Source organism: Salvia splendens, chromosome 15, assembly GCF_004379255.2.
Source record: "Salvia splendens isolate huo1 chromosome 15, SspV2, whole genome shotgun sequence".
Taxonomy (NCBI): Eukaryota; Viridiplantae; Streptophyta; class Magnoliopsida; order Lamiales; family Lamiaceae; genus Salvia; species Salvia splendens.
This window is the reverse complement of record NC_056046.1, coordinates 13857840-13874857: the sequence shown is the minus strand read 5'-3', so window position 1 is coordinate 13874857 and position 17018 is coordinate 13857840. Positions and strand designations below refer to the sequence as shown.

General features: G+C 34.4%; 1 protein-coding gene across 5 annotated transcripts; it reads right to left on the bottom strand.

Moving 5' to 3' along the window:
* Positions 1 to 5728: 5728 nt before the first annotated feature.
* On the bottom strand, positions 5729 to 15488 carry LOC121767345 (ubiquitin carboxyl-terminal hydrolase MINDY-1-like). Of its 5 annotated transcripts, XR_006043073.1 has the most exons (13): positions 15253 to 15488; positions 14534 to 14652; positions 14278 to 14384; positions 14066 to 14153; positions 12091 to 13000; positions 11877 to 11931; positions 11709 to 11790; positions 10475 to 10555; positions 9372 to 9476; positions 9251 to 9300; positions 7297 to 7980; positions 6845 to 6959; positions 5967 to 5987 (listed from the first exon to the last, which is right to left on the bottom strand). XR_006043073.1 is itself a non-coding variant. In XM_042163597.1 (12 exons), the coding sequence occupies exons 1-12, from the start codon at positions 15410 to 15412 to the stop codon at positions 5907 to 5909; spliced, it is 1953 nt and encodes a 650-aa protein (XP_042019531.1). In that variant the 5' UTR covers positions 15413 to 15488; the 3' UTR covers positions 5729 to 5906. The 5 variants fall into 5 exon arrangements, 4 of the variants coding, with proteins under 4 accessions (XP_042019531.1, XP_042019532.1, XP_042019533.1 ...); XM_042163597.1 differs by lacking the exon at positions 7297 to 7980 and having other exon boundaries at positions 5729 to 5987; XM_042163599.1 differs by lacking the exons at positions 5967 to 5987; positions 7297 to 7980 and having other exon boundaries at positions 6870 to 6959; positions 9380 to 9476.
* Between the last annotated feature and the right edge of the window lie 1530 nt (positions 15489 to 17018).

Below are 17018 nucleotides of genomic sequence, written 5' to 3'. Positions count from 1 at the left end.
TTTTTAGTCTTTTGCTGTGAGTAGAGAGAAATATATAGGGAAGTTGGAGAAGAAGAAAGAGGTGTGGAATCATTGCCAGAAGAGGAGAGAGAGAGAGAGAGATGTGAGATGTCAGATAAAGATATCAATGATAAAGATGCATCAATGGCCTCCCTCCCAAAACAATTTTCATTTTGTGTGTTAAATTTAATTATTATTTACTATGTAAGAACATTTATGTGCAAGCAATAATAGTTCTCAATACTTAGAACATGTTTGGTATGGAGAGTTATGGCCGTCAATTATATTCAATTTTAAATGTATAATTGATACCCTTAATGCGATGAGATTAGGTAGTATTTTCTTTTCAATAACACCCATGTGCATAATATCATACTACACATACTTAATATTGGTCACCACTTGCATCTGGAATAACGAATTCATTTATTTCATCATTAAAATAAAATGATGATACTTAAAAAATTAGTAAATATGTATAAATTGCATAAGAAGAAGCAAACTGCAATTTAGCATAAAATATCTAGTTAGAGACAATTGGTGTGATGTCAGAGCAGATGCTTAGACGTGAAACAAGTACTGTCTAGGACTGAATCAGGTGATATAGTCGATAATTTAAAATTAAATCGGCTAACTATTGTTTCTGATAGGGACATCTCATTTGATAATTAATTGGTGCAGAAGTCGTTTTATCACAAATATACTCCACTAAAGTAGAATAGTCTATTTAAACCCAATTTACTGTAGAAGAAAAATAAGGAGTAAATATTTTATACACTAAAAAAGAAGAAGGGAAAGTGAAAAAACTGGTCATTGGAAATAGCATTTTCCATCCCATAAATGTATTTTCAAAGAAATGTGCAGTTACTTTTAACCTGTGAGGGCCATAAATATCCAAGCATTAATACGTGTATGAAAAGGCCTTCAACTTTTCATTGAATATGCGCACGAGCTACAAATAAAGATAACCTCCGATTTATTTCTAGTTTGTTAAAGAGAACATATCTACTAATTTAACTATGAATCTTAAAAAGTTAACTAAAAATGACGCAAGAAACATAAGTATGGTTTAGAATTTTTATTAGTTAATAGAGTAGTAATTTGTAGTCATATCTCTATAGGGCTTATATGCTAGTATGTGTCAGTGTGATAAATGTGTAAACCTACATACACAAAATTGTTTACCAACACCAAAATCACTAGATCACCACCAATCCTAAACTGCACACAAAAAGATTTTCGAAATTGTTTTTTGGAGAAAAACAATTAAATCGTTAAAACAACAAATATCAAGCACAAAGCAAAAATATTACCGATTCACTAATTAACAACCCCGAAACAGAAAATTAATCAACAAACCGGATTAAAATCGCACAAAGTACATGTACCTTTCTAAAGCCTTAGGAGAAGGTAGTCCGTCGATGCACAACTGAACTCGATATTAGTATGATGTTGTCCACTTTGAGTTCTCATGATTTGATTTTGAGACACTTTCCGAAAAGGTCTCATACTAATGAAGTTAGGGCAACTGGAGTATATATTATTTGCAACTTTACATACTCTCCTATGTGGGATGACTTGACCCAACATGTATCAAATTTTTACCTGATGTGTTCAGCCAATCATAATTCAGAAAGAGAGAGAAAAAGTAATGAAAAAATATGTCCAAACCACTAAATATTTACTCGTGAAATCTTGAGATGAAGTATAAGTTAAATTAAATAAAAACTTGAATAATATAATTTGGTCATTGCTTCTAAGATATGTACTATTGAAGTCCTTATTAGGGTTGAGAGGTGGACAAGGTGGAAGCACTTTCACTCCTTGGATAATCGACATTTCAAGCAGGAGATATATCCACTGCAACAACATTAATCATCCAATTTTTTATAGTTTCATATTACTATATTGTAAGAACTTAATTTGTTGTTGGTGGAGAACATTAAGGTGTGAGAAGAGAGAGGGTGTGGTCATTTTAATTTACCAAATACTTGTTTCTTTTAGATTCCAATAGGGTATAGTGTACAGAGCAAGTTATGGAAAAGTAGTAAAATTTCAAAAGTCAACATAAAAACAAGGCTATTGAATTTGCAGTTTACAACATAAAATCTCATCTTTATATTCTCTGCAGATACGGAGGGGAGACGACAACATTAAATAGTCACGTTACTTATTTTTTCTTATCATGAAATTGGAAAACCATAATTATTTTTGTGTATTTGGAATACATGTATGTTTCAAAATCACGTAGTCATGTTTGGCCCCAAAGTTAAAGATTTTTTGGGTTCGAATTGAATATTTATGATATTGTGACTTAATTAATTATAATTAAATTATAAATTGATTAAAGTAGATTAAAGAAATGGCTCATTGGTCGGAGCCCAAGGAAGAAGCGGCACGAGATTTTATGAAGCTTTATTTTGTGTGTTAAGTGGAGAGAGTAAATTAGGAGAGATGGAATAAAGTAGAGATAAAAGTTGTTTCCATTTTTAGTGATTGGTTATCTTGGTTGGGACAAACTAAAAATGAAAGTGAGTCATTTTCAATGGGACGGAGAGAGTATAAGCTTATCATCTTTGACATCCAATGTATTTCGCTAGTTTTCTTCCTACTTAATATGAGAATATGCATTGATACCATTACTCCATTAATGTTGAATTCAATTGCAAAATTAGATCAAATGTTGGAAATGAATAATGCAATAAGTAAGTTCTTTATGCCTATTATGTTTAACTACCGTAAATCTAAATTATAATTTGAACATTTATTTTGGCTACATATCATTAGAGGATTGACATGGATTGGCACTAAAAATTTGTCAGTTTTGATAGTTATATTGCAAATAAAAATTACATAATGATGATACAGAGTAAGTACATGTATAACTATGGGATATAAATTTAATGGTCAAATCCAATCACAATTGCATAAATTACTTTTCAGTTTTCTCCTTCTTTATTCTTTTTTTTGCTATTGGAATTAAACTAGACACATCAAGTAGCTAACATGGTTGAATCACTAGACTTTTACTCTAACCATGATGGTGTTGATTTAGGAAATTTTAGTGACGGATTCTAGAGATATATCTACGTCAAAATTCGTTAATAAACCTCACTTTTTTTGTAGTTTTTGTAGCTTGGATCTAAACCTGTAAATGCTAATTTAATTCACACGAAAAATGAAATTAACATGAAAAGTGATAAAGGTGGAGACGACAAACCAGCATTCAACAAAAGATCATCGTTTTGTATTTACATTTTCATCTATGTTAGTAGTACTTTTTGTCGTCGTCACTCACAATAAGTAAACATTAATTTAACTGGAAATTACTCACGTGGGACACATTTTCACCAGAAAATAAAATATAGTAGTACTACAAACAAACACTATAAGAGCATCTCAAATGGCGGCGAGCGGGCCGGCTAGCCGATTTCCGGCGCTCGCCGAACCATTGGAACCGGCGAGCGCCATTTCGGCGAAAAAATCGGCTAGCGCTGGCCGATTCGCGAGCGCTCGCAGCCATTGCAGGCTCAGGACCGGCGAGCGTTCGGCGAGCGAATTTAATTTAACTTTTTTAAAAATTTTCGAAACACTATATATACGCGATTTGCACGTCATTTTCATTCACACCACTTGTTTTAACGAGTACTCTCTCTATCTTAATTTCTGTACGAGATCAGTAACGCGAAATGGAGAACAACAACGAAGGTACTCCAGTGACGAGCGGGTATCAAACTCCCCCGGTACCCGTGGGAGGTGGATGGGGTCCGATACCCGGGTACTACAACATGTACTCGTGGCAGCAGATGATGTCCCGGGATGGGGTCCTGTTTTTTTTTTAAATATTGTAATTTTTTAAAATTAATGTATTTTTTTCATGTAAATTTTTTTAAAATTAATGTATTTTTTATTGTACTTTTTTTAATTTAAATAATATTATTGAATTTTCCCGTATCTGTATCGTACAATTTAATTCCGTATTTTGTGTGATTGTCAATTATTTGTTTTATATAATTAGGGGTGATGTGGCTATGCTATTGTTGGGCTATTTGCTTGTCCTGATGATGTGGCAGGAGAATTTTTAGTGCCGATGATGTGGCAGGAGGAGTTTGTGGCTGGGCTATTGCTGGGCGAAAGCCACTGGAGATGCCCTAAGATAGATTTATAATAAGGCCAGATATCTGTTATGTATTAATCCAATTTGTTTTCTGAAACCTACATAATTTCCTTTATTCTCCCTATGTTTGACGTTATTTATTAGGATGTGAAATTTAACACTAATAGTTTGGTTTGAAACATCTTGTACTTACACACCGAGTATTACATCATCTGATATTTTTCCTAGTAATTTTGAAGAGATGTTAATTTGCAGTGTTGCAAATAATTAAATGTGACCAAATAGGTAGAATCATTTGTTTATTTATCATCAAAAAAAATTGTTGTGTGGACAATGAAATAAATATTGTGATATAAGAAAGTGAGGTGAGAGGTGCTATCAATGATGGTGGCTCCTCCAACTTTCGGTTTCTCGCCAATACATTAGACTTCCTACCAAACAATATATGCATAATTAGTGTAGACTTTATGGGGTCCATCTCATTTTCAAAAATTAAATTAAATTAAATATTTCACCAATAATAATATGATAATACTAACCAAATTAACATTTTTGCCTTTACTGATGAAAAAGAGTTATATGAATTTTACAAAATTGTAAATTCTTGTAATAGTACTAGTATAATTTATGCAAAATTTATAAATCATTGTTACAAACTTACGAGAGTTTAAAATTTTATGAAAATCCAAGTAAACGTATTAATTAGTCTTTTTAATTCCTAAATTCTAATTTTCCGTTTTCTAAAATTTTTTGGTTTGACTCGAGTGTGATGTTACTACCTCTCTAATTTTGAATGGTACGTATATTAATTTACACAACTAATTATTTCAGCCATGCCTATATTGCATTATTGTGGTCGCCCCCATGATTAGACTATCTGCCGTTGTCTTGCTTTATTTAATTTTTGGAACTTAATAATTTCGGAATTATTTTGATATTGCTCTGGGACTTGTGTGTATGATTTCTTGGGTAATTCCTCGTGGGGCTATAGGGTTTAATCGAACGTTGGGAACTCCACTATCTTGCTGCAAAAATTCAAGAAGTTGTGTACATAATTGTATGATGGATCAAACTTATTTTTTGCTGCTCAAGGATGGCTTATGATTGGTGATTTAGCCGTAAGGCTTGTCTGAATCTCTTTTGGGTTTTGATTTGTAACTTTTGAAGTTGCATATGACACGAATTGAATTGAATCTCTTTCCCTGTACAGCTCTATAAATAATATGAGTTAGGACTGCAAGAAGAGAATGAAGAAGCCGACGATGAAGGCACCTCTAATTACTAAGTAGAAGACTTGCTGCAAAACCAAGAGGGATTAGCCATATAGGCTCAGGCTGGGGAGTTCACCTCCCAAATTCCAAAGTTATTAAAGCCTAATGAGCCTACTTTGTAGCGTCATTTTATCTGTGTAACGAATAGTAATAGCACTAGAATAGATTAGGAAACATGATATTTGGGAGAAAAAGAGATCCACCAAATTTTTGATCAGTTCTTTGAACAGTAGTATAATTGTGTACGTATCTGAAATATACAGAAGTTGAGCTTTAAACCACCTACCGATCCTAGAAGTCAAAATCCTTAAGAATCCATTAGCATATGGATCTTTATGACTAAACTGAGAAAATCAATGGCTGCAAATTTATGAGTTCAAATTTACTGCAGAGATTTACAAAAATGGGATTTCTGATTAGCTTTACACACATGGGGCTATGAACCATGTAAGCTGCGCTGCATACACAAGAGATAGTTGCAGCATTCGCGTAACTTGCATGGAACTAGCATAAAGTATTCACATGATGGCACACTTCTCTTTCGATTTGGACTCGTGCTTAGTTGAGGAAGGCGTGTGTTTCCCGCTGTTGTGTGAAACCTGCAATAATATTGAGGTTAGAACAATACTTCCGCTATCAACTATTCAAAGTGTAAAACAATGCTCCATATTGATTGGATGGTGACTAGGATAGAAAGCCTAAACATAGACATGCTAGTATTTTGAAATCGAGTACATAGCAAGTTGGATAGGTGATGCAGAAAGCGTCTCATCCGTTACTTATGATTCAAAAAGTAGCGGAAAAAACAAAAAACACAGGTAAGAGTGAAATTTCCTTGATTCTCTATTGAATACAGGAAGAACTGGAGAAGGAAAAACAAAACCTAGCTTTTCATTTTTATCAAAATCAACCATAAATACATACAGAAATCTCTGTATATACAAACTAAACAAGCCAAGCCCGTAAACTGAATCAAAAGACATAAATAACCCTAAACTGAAAGTAATCATCTTTTGGATAGGGTTATGAGTTTAGCTAAGTTCCATACAAATCAAACTATCAACCAGGCAGATCCTTTAGTTGGGCAGTGGACATTAGTCAGAGATTGGGAGACAGATGATTCTGGCAGTTAATAGTTAATATGACCCCCTTTTGGTTAAGAAAGTTTATACTAGCCTACATAGTCATTTAACATTATGGTTTTCCACCCATAGTTGTCCCATATCACAGAATCAAATCTAATAAAAGAAACTACTTGCTACAGGGAAGAATCTCAATCAGCAAACTATGGTTACTATTGACTTGTGCAATATTATCAGCCGTTTAACAAACCGTTAAGCACTAATTAACTAATATTTCAACAAAACTTCACCGAATTATCATTTAGAAGTGGATGAACAATTCCAGAAAATATGAGAACAATGCCACAGCACATTGATTGCTTCAAAACAACTACCTGAGGATCCGTGGCCAGCCCTGAATCACTAGCAACAGTTGGGTGTACTGATCGCTGAGGTTGTTGTTGCTCAAATTCCTGTTGTTGAAGAGCTATAGCCAATTGCAAATCAGAACTGCCAAACATAAAAAGCATAAAGTCATTCAAACAACATCAGAAATCAGAAATAGAATAATGAGATGATACATGTAGGCTAAAGATAGAAAAACCTCAAAATATTCCATCAAGTAGAAGGAAATTATATTAAGTAATGGCATGACAGCAGTAATTATCTTAATTGCTGCATGGAGTGGTGCTGAGTAATGGAGCAGCAGTTACTGATTAGTCGGAAATAAATGTGATATAGTAATATATTAGAATATTATTTACGTTTCTTTTAATTATTGTTATAATTAATTGCTGGAGTCTTGTTAATAGGCTAAACCTAATTTGCATGGGCTTGGGTCCATTACCATTAGTAGTTTCGTTGCTAGGTTTTCAGATTATAAGTATTTTGAAACAGCACTCTTGAAGTTGTAGAGCTTCTTCAAGTTTGTTTGAGTTTCATCGTTTCTTCTTCACACAAACCCCCTTAACTCTTTCAATTTGTGAGATGGGCGCAGCACTGAAGAACCAAGTGGAAGAGATGGAGAATGATGTTGAATATTTGCAGGGCCGTATCGCAGAGATTCGAGCAAACCAGGCAGTGCTCGACGTCAAGGTTCGTGCCATATTGGCAAAGCTGTCTATCAGTGAAGCTTCTTTCAACGGCAATGATTCCGGGGGAGAGAACTTGCGGGAACATAAAACTTCACCGCCACAGCTATTCAAGAAGATAGATTTACCCACTTATGATCGCTTCAAGAAGATAGATTTACCCACTTTTGATCGCTTCAATGCCGAGGCGTGGCTCATCCAAGCTGAGCAGTTTTTTCTGGTGCACGAAATACCAGTGACAAACAGGGTGAAGTATGCCCTGGGAGCCATGTCGGGGCCAGCGGTTGCATGGATGCTATTGTTGTTGCGTCTACATCCCCAGCTTACCTGGCAACAATTCACGCAGGAGATATTGGTGCGTTTTGGCAATGTGTCTGCCTTCAATGAGTATGAGGCTCTTAAGAATACCACACAAACCGGCAGCCTGGAGCAATATATATCTGCATTCGAAAGTAACATGGCACGGCTTAAGGTATTTTCAGAAGCGGAATGTGTGGGGTACTTTTTAGCAGGATTGAAGAAGTCATTGCGTGCCCAGATGTATCCGATGATCAATAAATATTCAGTGGCAATCAAGGAGGCCCGGAAACTGGACCGCGCCACACAGCCTAATGTGTATGCATCATATCCTAATGTGTATGCATCATATCCTAATGTGTATGCATCATATCAGATGTAGATTGCGTCAATGCCAGCAGCATAGAGTCAGGTCTATAGTCTTTAGTTTATGTTTCTCATGTCATGTTATTTTAGTTTATATTTTCAAAGAGAGTGTAGTAGGATTAGTTTATGATTCATTGTTGAGTCCGAGTCTATGGTTGGTAATAAATACTATCTGGAGGTTAGAAAGAGAGTGTCAGAGTCTTGAGTTGTAGCAGGCCTCTTTGGAGGACTGAAGTTGCTGAATTTAGTTTGTTAAATTCCTGTTTCAGTTTGTCAAAAATTGAACATCTGGTATGCAATATATTTCCTGTTATTCATTCCATTGAATAGTCCGTGTACAACATATTCATTCAGTATTTTTGCTGCCCTGCTGATCGACTTCTAACACATCCACCCTTGTCCTACCCACCACCAAACCTTGCCACCAGTTTTTCCCTGTCCGCCTTTAACTGGCCACAATTCTACAGTGACATCCTAGCATACAGCCTCAAGACAGATGCCGAGGACATCTTCTCCCACCTAAATGCAGACTGCCATTTGAGGATACGAGCACGGCAATGGACGTACCTGATGAGCAGCCGGCATCTAGCGCCTTGAGGACAAAGCTGTTAGTGCGGAGGGAGGGAGCAATTGATAGCATGTGGTGCATAAGTTAATTAGTCAGATTATGATTTATAAACTAAGTTCTTTTTACTATTGTCGGATTTTTGTTAGTAGGCTAAGCCAATTTGCATGTGGATCCGTAAATAGGGCTTCATTGCTATGTTTTCAGTATCATAGATTGAGTATCTTGGGACATACTGTAGTGGCCTCTTTTGATGGGCCATTTTTTGTCAATTTCATCTCACCTTCCCACATACCTTAACACTACCAAAATGATATGAAAATACATGTCAAACTAGATACCATCCGATTCTCAAGTACTACTGATTTAACTAATATTAGTACTATCTTTCTAGTGATGTATAACAGTCGGAATCATTTCATCTGTTCCTATCAGTAAACTGAACAAAATAAGCTAGCTATCAATAAAGTTAGAAAAATTACTTGATATTGGAATTTGATTGAGCTACACAATCAATGCTAGCTATATAGTCCTGTAAAACAAAGTTGTGGCTTAGTGTAGTAGTCATACATTTCATAAACCAGAAATACGAGAACTACATACAGCCGTACAGGACATGGCATTCTGCTCATCCCAGGTCACGTTGGAAGGATCATCCATCTTGAAATCCTTAAAGTTTCCCATCACGTACACAGTATCACCATTCACCTAGTCGAAGGAGAGAATTACATGATATAAATCTCAAAAAGCAGACCAGAAAACCAAATGATGTCCTCTATACAAGAGTAAAGCCCATTTAATAGCCAGAGTGTATTTATGTATGTTTATGGATACATTTCTCGAGACTACATTAAATTAGAGAAAGGGAGAGGGAGAAAAGAATAAACAATAAAATAAATATAAGAGTCTACACTTCATCTTAACAGCCTCTGGTTGTAATCTATCGTGGAAGTTCCAATATTAACATTATCAGAATAAAAATTTGCTTACTATTATGGAGAGAATTAACACACTGCTGAGCAGTCATGAAACTCTGAACTTAATAAAAGGTATATTACCATTTGTCAAGTTACACCTTGATTGTGGGGAGCTTTGCAAAAATATTATGACCATGGAAATTTGAAAAATAAAACTGCTGATAACCTCTCAACAATTTTTCAAAAATGTCACTGGATCAAAATTCCAACATTCGGTTTCTGACTTGGCAAGCCAGAGTCTCTCATGTTAATCCATTTTTAAAATTGGATACACATTTATATATAGATTCCAGCGTGCCAAATAAACTTTCATGACATTTTATAAAATTACTGCAAAATAATCCTTGTTATACCTGTGATATTCCCATGAGTACCATAAATTACGTCATAAAGCTGAACAGTATACTCAATATTCTGTCTACTGAAGCTGAGACAGTTATATCTAAAGCATGCCCTCGTAAAAAATATCAATACATTCTGGAGAACACATGAAACAGCCTAGATGTTATCTAATTTCCATAACTGCATCAAGAGTGCTCCCTAATCACACCCATGATGTCAAAATTAGAAAGGCGGAGAAGTAATTTTATTCCACCAATAGATTATCTTCTTAGGGACTTTGATTGGCCAAGCACGATAATCACTTACATGCTTTTATATTATCCACTGAAATGAGACCATCAACTGTAAAATAATTAAATTAAAATATACACTAGACAAGATTCTTACCTCATTAAGTTTTTCCCATACTAAATCTGGCTGATTTATGTAACCTTGGTCTGTTGCCAATATATACAAGTCACCTTCATACTGCAAACAACCAAATATTAGCTTCAAAGCCAACACCAAAATAGCAAGACTAATTGTTAGTACTATTCTAAACCCAATGGAAAAAAGTAAAAAAGAGAAACTACATATTTTAAATCTCAAAAGAAATGGAAAAAATTAAAATAGGAATTTTCTGATGTCTTATTGAACTCTAAAAAGAACATATAATTTTCATATAAAGTGCTACTTTGATTAGTCACTTACTTCAGGAAAATTTCGATTTTGGGGTTAACTTGGAAAGAAGGTTCCATAAAAGGGAACTATTTTGATTGGCGTTTTTCCATTTATAGAATACAAAAAATGAGATTGGCGTATTTAAGTTTAACATAGTTCATCAAAAACGCGAATGTTGAGTTTGCCCATGTGGTTTGGTCGAAGGTCTTAGGTGATGTGTGATAGGCTTCAGCCTGAGTTCGAATTCTTTATTTTTTTACGAAATATTAAATTTAAACACGTCACTTTAAAAATGACAATGAGATTGGCGTATTTTCCATTTATAGAATATAGAAAAAATGGTTCCCTTTTATGGAACCTTCTTTTTTAAATTACTCCCCCCGGTCCCCATTAAATGTCTCATATTTCCTTATTTGGACTGTCTCCAATAAATGTCTCATTTCACTATTACTATTTATACTAAGTGGACCCCACATTTCACTAATTCATTCTACTCACGATTATTATAAAACTAATATATAAAAGTAGGGTCCACACTCTACTAACTTTTTTCACCCACTTTCTTTCACAAAGTCAAAACAATTTCTTAAAACTCGCACCGGTCAAATATGTGATATTTAATGGGGACTGACCCCAAAATCGAAATTTTTCCCTTACTTAAAGCGTCAGAAGTCTGATTTCATGTATATGCAAATACATGCACTAGATGATCCCCTCGCTAGGGTCAATGCATGACCTGGGATCCCTTATCTTAATTCAAAAGGTTCACGGATTTAGTAAATTCTCGTCCAATTGAAATTAGCTATAAAGACTAACCAACCATATTTTGTCTTCGGTGAGTTTTCCACGCAAGTGAGAAATAACACTAAGTAGAAAAGTAAGCTACTCCTAACTCCTAAGAAATGCCAGTATGATTGCCAATAGATAAACATATAAAATATAGGCATCATAACATACTAACCTTAAACATAGTGTTGAAGTGATTATTTCTGAAAAAAACACACAGCTCACGTTCCTTCACTTTATCTAGTAAGCAAAATAGGCTGCAAAGACAACCAACACTCAAATCCTTTGGAAGCCATAAAGGCCAGACAAAAAGAACCGCACAGCAGAATTTCATAAAACTTACCCATAAATAGTCAACTGACTAGCACTGTTCTTCATAAAGTTCCTGATTAGTTCTCCTAATAAGTACAATAAGGTAGATAAATTCATTAGCAAATGTACTGCACATGAAAACAAATACATAAAGCAACAAGGCAGATTCTAGCTTTATCCTCAATGGAAACAGTAAAAAGAATTAATCAATAAGAAAAAATCTGTCATTCACTCAGAGACTTAACCTTGTGTGATAGATATTCTCTCCATAGAGTCACCCTCATTAACACAACCACTATCCCCTTGTTTGGCAAGAACCATCTCACCCTCATAAATGGGCTCTTGATTTTGACAGACTGCAGTTCCTGATTCCATTATACACTCTTCCCCTTCGTACATCGGTTCACTAACATCAATACCTGAATTGAGGACAGGACTAAAGGTGTTATGTACTGGGCCACTTGATGATCCTAAATCTGCAGAAGCAGTCAAGAAGCTTGGTAATTCTCCAGCTGTACAATCATTTGTGCAATTACTTTGTTCATCCTGGTCTGAAGTGGAAGTGAATTTATTTTCAACATGTTCACTATTCCTGGGTTCATCATGACAGTGACTAGAAGATGAAGGAACTTCTTCTAAAGAGAGAGTTTCATCAACATGTTCACTATTCCCGGGTTCATCAACTGCACTTCCACAAGATCTTTTAAATTCATCATCATGTACAAAATTGTCACTGTCATTAGAAATTAATGCCCCATCCTTTACAGTTTCACCAGAAACATGATTTCCCACTGGTTCTGAACATATCAACACTTCAGACTTCCCCATATGTTCACTATCAGTATCTACAGCTACACCGGCCATTGCTGAACTAAGCATTTCAGTCTCTGATAACTTCAAGACTCTCAAGACTTCTCCTTCTTCTTCCATATCTCCCTTTTTCATACTTCGGGGTGAATCAGTGAAGGATTGGCTTCTTGAAAGACTAGGAGATGGAATTCCAAGAACAGCAGTTGTTGCAGCCACAAAATCTACACTGTCTTCTTCTAGATTCTCATTCTCTTCACACTCCATAGCTTGTGTTTCCAAAGAAACAAGCTCACTCATGAGAGAGTTATATGATTTTGAGCCAATAGCATCAGCAGTTTCAATATCCTGAAACATAGAAACAATCCAAAACATAAGTAGATGATCTTGAGATATATAGAAGATTGATTGGAAAGTTTATCTATCTTAGTGTGACACATCCTGATATTTCTTATCCTTTAAGTGTGGTGAGAAAATTATATGTCATTACTAGCTTTTGATCACTCGAGGGTGGTAGAGCATATTCTGTGCTACTTAAAGGGAGTGTGTGGCATGGAATCCCATATAGTGACCATGGTCTTAATAAGATTGATTTCATTTACTTAAAGGCATAAAGGGAGCACCTGGTATGGAATAGTTTATAGTGACCATGGTCATAATAAGATTGGATGTTTCTTAGATGCTGATTGGGTAGGGTCAAATGAATATCAAAGATCCACTTCATAATATTGTCTTTTTCTAGAGGTAATTTGATTTTGTGGAAAAGCAAGAAATAAAATGTGATTTCATGCTCAAGAGCAGAGTAAGAAAAGCAAGCTATGACCAAATCAGTGCAAAATAGAATGGATACATCAATTTCTCAGTAAAGTGGGTTTGACATTCATAAGCTAGGTTGTAGTGTGATAATTAGATTGTACTTCAAATTGCATGTAACCTGATCTTTTTATGAGCAAACAAAACATATTGAGGTTGATATTAAGTTTGTTCATAAGAAGATTCAACAATGAATGATTTCTAGTGAGGATCAATGGGGAGACAGTCCTCTAAATGGGGTAAGAGCTGATAATCTATTATCTTTGTATCAAGCTAGGGATGATTAATATCCATGCTTCTAGTTTGAGAGGGACTGAAAGAATTGTACATACGGTAAATTTGTATTGGGTTTTTTAAATCATACAATTAATCGAAAATGTAGATGTATGTATGTGATAAAGAGAAGCATTCCATATGCAATTCTCAAATAAATTTTCAGTCTCTTGAGACACCATCTAACTAATGCTTTGGTAATATGTCATTTAGGGACTACGAGACTGAATCCCACGAGTTTACTCCGGCGGATCATACACACAGTGCCCAAAATAAAAACATTAGAAACTGAAAATTTCTTGCAGTGATAAGCCAAAAATTTGAAACCTGTGGATCAACAATCCATCCATGGTAAAGTGGGATATCCAGTAAATCAAATATTGCACATTCTGGAGTGAACTCAAAGTCATCAATTCTGAAAATTCAGATATACATTTATCAGAATATATCTAGTAACATGTGATTATATATTAGTAGTGTTAACCTCTGAGATGTGAAAAATGAAAACCAGAAAACTATTAACAAGAAACCTAATCCACCTTCTGAATTTTATATTCACATCAATGCCAGTTGTGAGCCTAGGAAGTAAATCAATAGCATCAGTAATATTCTGCTGCTGATTCTTAACATAGCCAGCATCTTTGTTCTGTCACAACATTAAAAAACTCACGTTAGCTGAGATCAAACAGGTCAGGTTTCGAAGAAATATGGGAATGTATGCAAAGGAAGATCATATTGTATGAACAATGCAAACTAATCTATTGATGAAAAAGGAGTGGACAAGAAAGAAATTACATCAATTTTACTGTTCGAATTAATCAACCGGTCAGCGACCAGAGAAAGCAATTTATCCTGCGAAACCTCTGGTGTATCCAGACTCAAACTCAAACTGTTCTTTAGGGAGAGAACATTACCTATTACATAAAAACAGTAATTGAGTTAGTAGGGGAGAAATTGCAGTCAACCAAGGTAACAATTGCATAAAAATGAGAACGGTTGTCACGATGGCATCAGTGCATTTGGTTGAATAACAAGACTCATACAGCATATATCACTATCAAATGTAAATACAAAACCTCATCCACTATGAAATTGTCAGTCTGCATAAATGCTACTAGAAGCCTAAAGGAAACTCAGTGCAGATTCAGATCACTAAGTACACAGCTGCAGCTAATCGAATTTGTTTCCTCTATATTGCCTAAAAAATTTCACTACACACAATTGATATAGCAATGCCTTGAAATTGTTACTGATACTCTTTATATCACTTTCTCCAACGTGATATTGAAGAGCAATATCTACACTTTAAACATTCCATTGGTCAAAAACTCTTCAGTCTGTGTTACGCTTTTTGGTGCCATTCACATTATATCACAAAATAAATTCAACCATCTCAGATTCGTCCGAAAATGTTCAATTTGTTCCATGAAAGTCACCAAAAAAAGTAGATAGGTTTGGCAGCATTGATGGTGATATGAATAAAGAAAGCCCTAGATGTAGAAAGAAGGGCGTACATATAGAGAGGAGAGGGCAGGGGCCATTATTGTTTTGGAGAATGATGGGAGCTGTTCGGTCGAAGAATTCAATCACTTTGGTCTTGTACACAACCTCCTCCAGCGAGGTCAGCGGCGGCGTGGCGGAGGTCGATGGCGGCAATGTAGAAGAAGAATCCATATGGAAATGCTTCTGAATCTTGAACAAGTCTTTTTGGGTGTAATAAAAACAAATGTCGAATTGCAGGAAAATAGATGGCTTGCTCTCTCTCTTCTCCCGGGAAACTAAAATTACACTATAGTTAAATATTCCATTAATAATTATAATTATTCTTAAAATGTAATATTTCATCTATTTGTAGGTAGTTGAATTGTACTCCATATTTTTTTAATTCTGTTAAAATAATTGAATTATTTTCTTTTTTTTTATAAAAAGCTTTATTCACTTTCATATTTATTGACTCTCTTATCCTCTCTGATTTAACCTTTAAACGTCATTTTCTTAAATCTTGTGCCCATAATAAACGTCTAAACTATTTTAAGGGCGTACTTCATTATTCAATTTATTTTTATCTATTTCCTTTTACTTTTTTTTCCTTTTTAGAGATGGATACTGAGATTTTTTTTTATATAATGTGTCATCTTAACAAAGACGACAAATATCATACTTATCATTAATTGAGTCAAATTCCTTAATATAGTACTTCACTCGTCCCATAATGGATGTCATATTTTTTTTAGCTCATCTCTTGAAGTATGTCACATTTCTTTTTTTGGAAAAAGCTATCTCTCTCACATTAATATAAATATATTATTTTATCTCTCCACTTAACACACAAAACAACATCTTCTAAAATTACGTGTCACTCATCAAGTATGTCATCTATTATGAAACGAGTAATATCAAGAGTGGTTCATCATTTTATTATCAGATTATATAAAGTACGATATAAGTCAAACCTTTCACAAAATTAATACATTATTTTTTTAGAAAACGTAGATTGTGGTGATTTGTATTACTCCCTCTGTCTCATTATAAGCGAGACGCATTCCTTTTAAGGTCGTCGCACTATAAGTAAGACATTTTATTTTATGGGAAAAAACAACACTTTATTTATCTCTATCTACTTTATTTTACTCTTAAAAATATATGCTCAAAAAAATATCTAGTATTAAATATTGAAAACACAAAATATGATTAATACTCAACATTTTTAAGTTATGATGACTACACTACCGAATTACTAATAACATGTCCAAGAAAGTATATCCAAACTTTCATATGTAAGCAAACGAACTCTGTAATTTAAACCACAGCACCCCTAAAGAACATACTAATATTGATAATATTTGTACAAAACATACTGATAATATTTGTTGTAAACTTATAATATGTTAATAATATTCCGATTCTAATAGCACCATTTCTGTCAAAGTAAACCATAAAGATTCAAAATTAAAGAATTGTGATGTCGACCAAATATAAAACAAAGATAATACTGAATATTTATTTCTGACCAAATATAACACAAAAATAATTCTTAAATTTTATTTGTTCCTTGCTCATTGGAATGTAATTTTTGACCAAATATGAAACAAGATAACTACTGAACTTGTTTGTTGTGTATTGCCGATGATCTCCAGAGTCCTGAGCCATTTATTTTAAGAAAATTGAAATAATGCCAAAATAGGCAAGAATATTTACGTGGTTTAGTAGTATCCATCCAAGAATTTAGGCGCTAATTGAGCAAGAGGTTTAAGAGTAGAAGCAACCCCCAACCCAACCG

What these genes read in the sequence shown, in the direction of transcription:
- LOC121767345 (XM_042163597.1), bottom strand. Translation starts at nt 15,412, where the DNA reads ATGGATTCTTCTTCTACATTGCCGCCATCGACCTCCGCCACGCCGCCG. An exon ending in GATGGATTGTTGATCCACAG is followed by an intron (nt 13,001 to 14,065) that starts GTTTCAAATTTT and finishes TCTATGTTTCAG; the next exon opens with GATATTGAAACTGCTGATGC. An exon ending in AGTCAGTTGACTATTTATGG is followed by an intron (nt 11,791 to 11,876) that starts GTAAGTTTTATG and finishes TTGTCTTTGCAG; the next exon opens with CCTATTTTGCTTACTAGATA.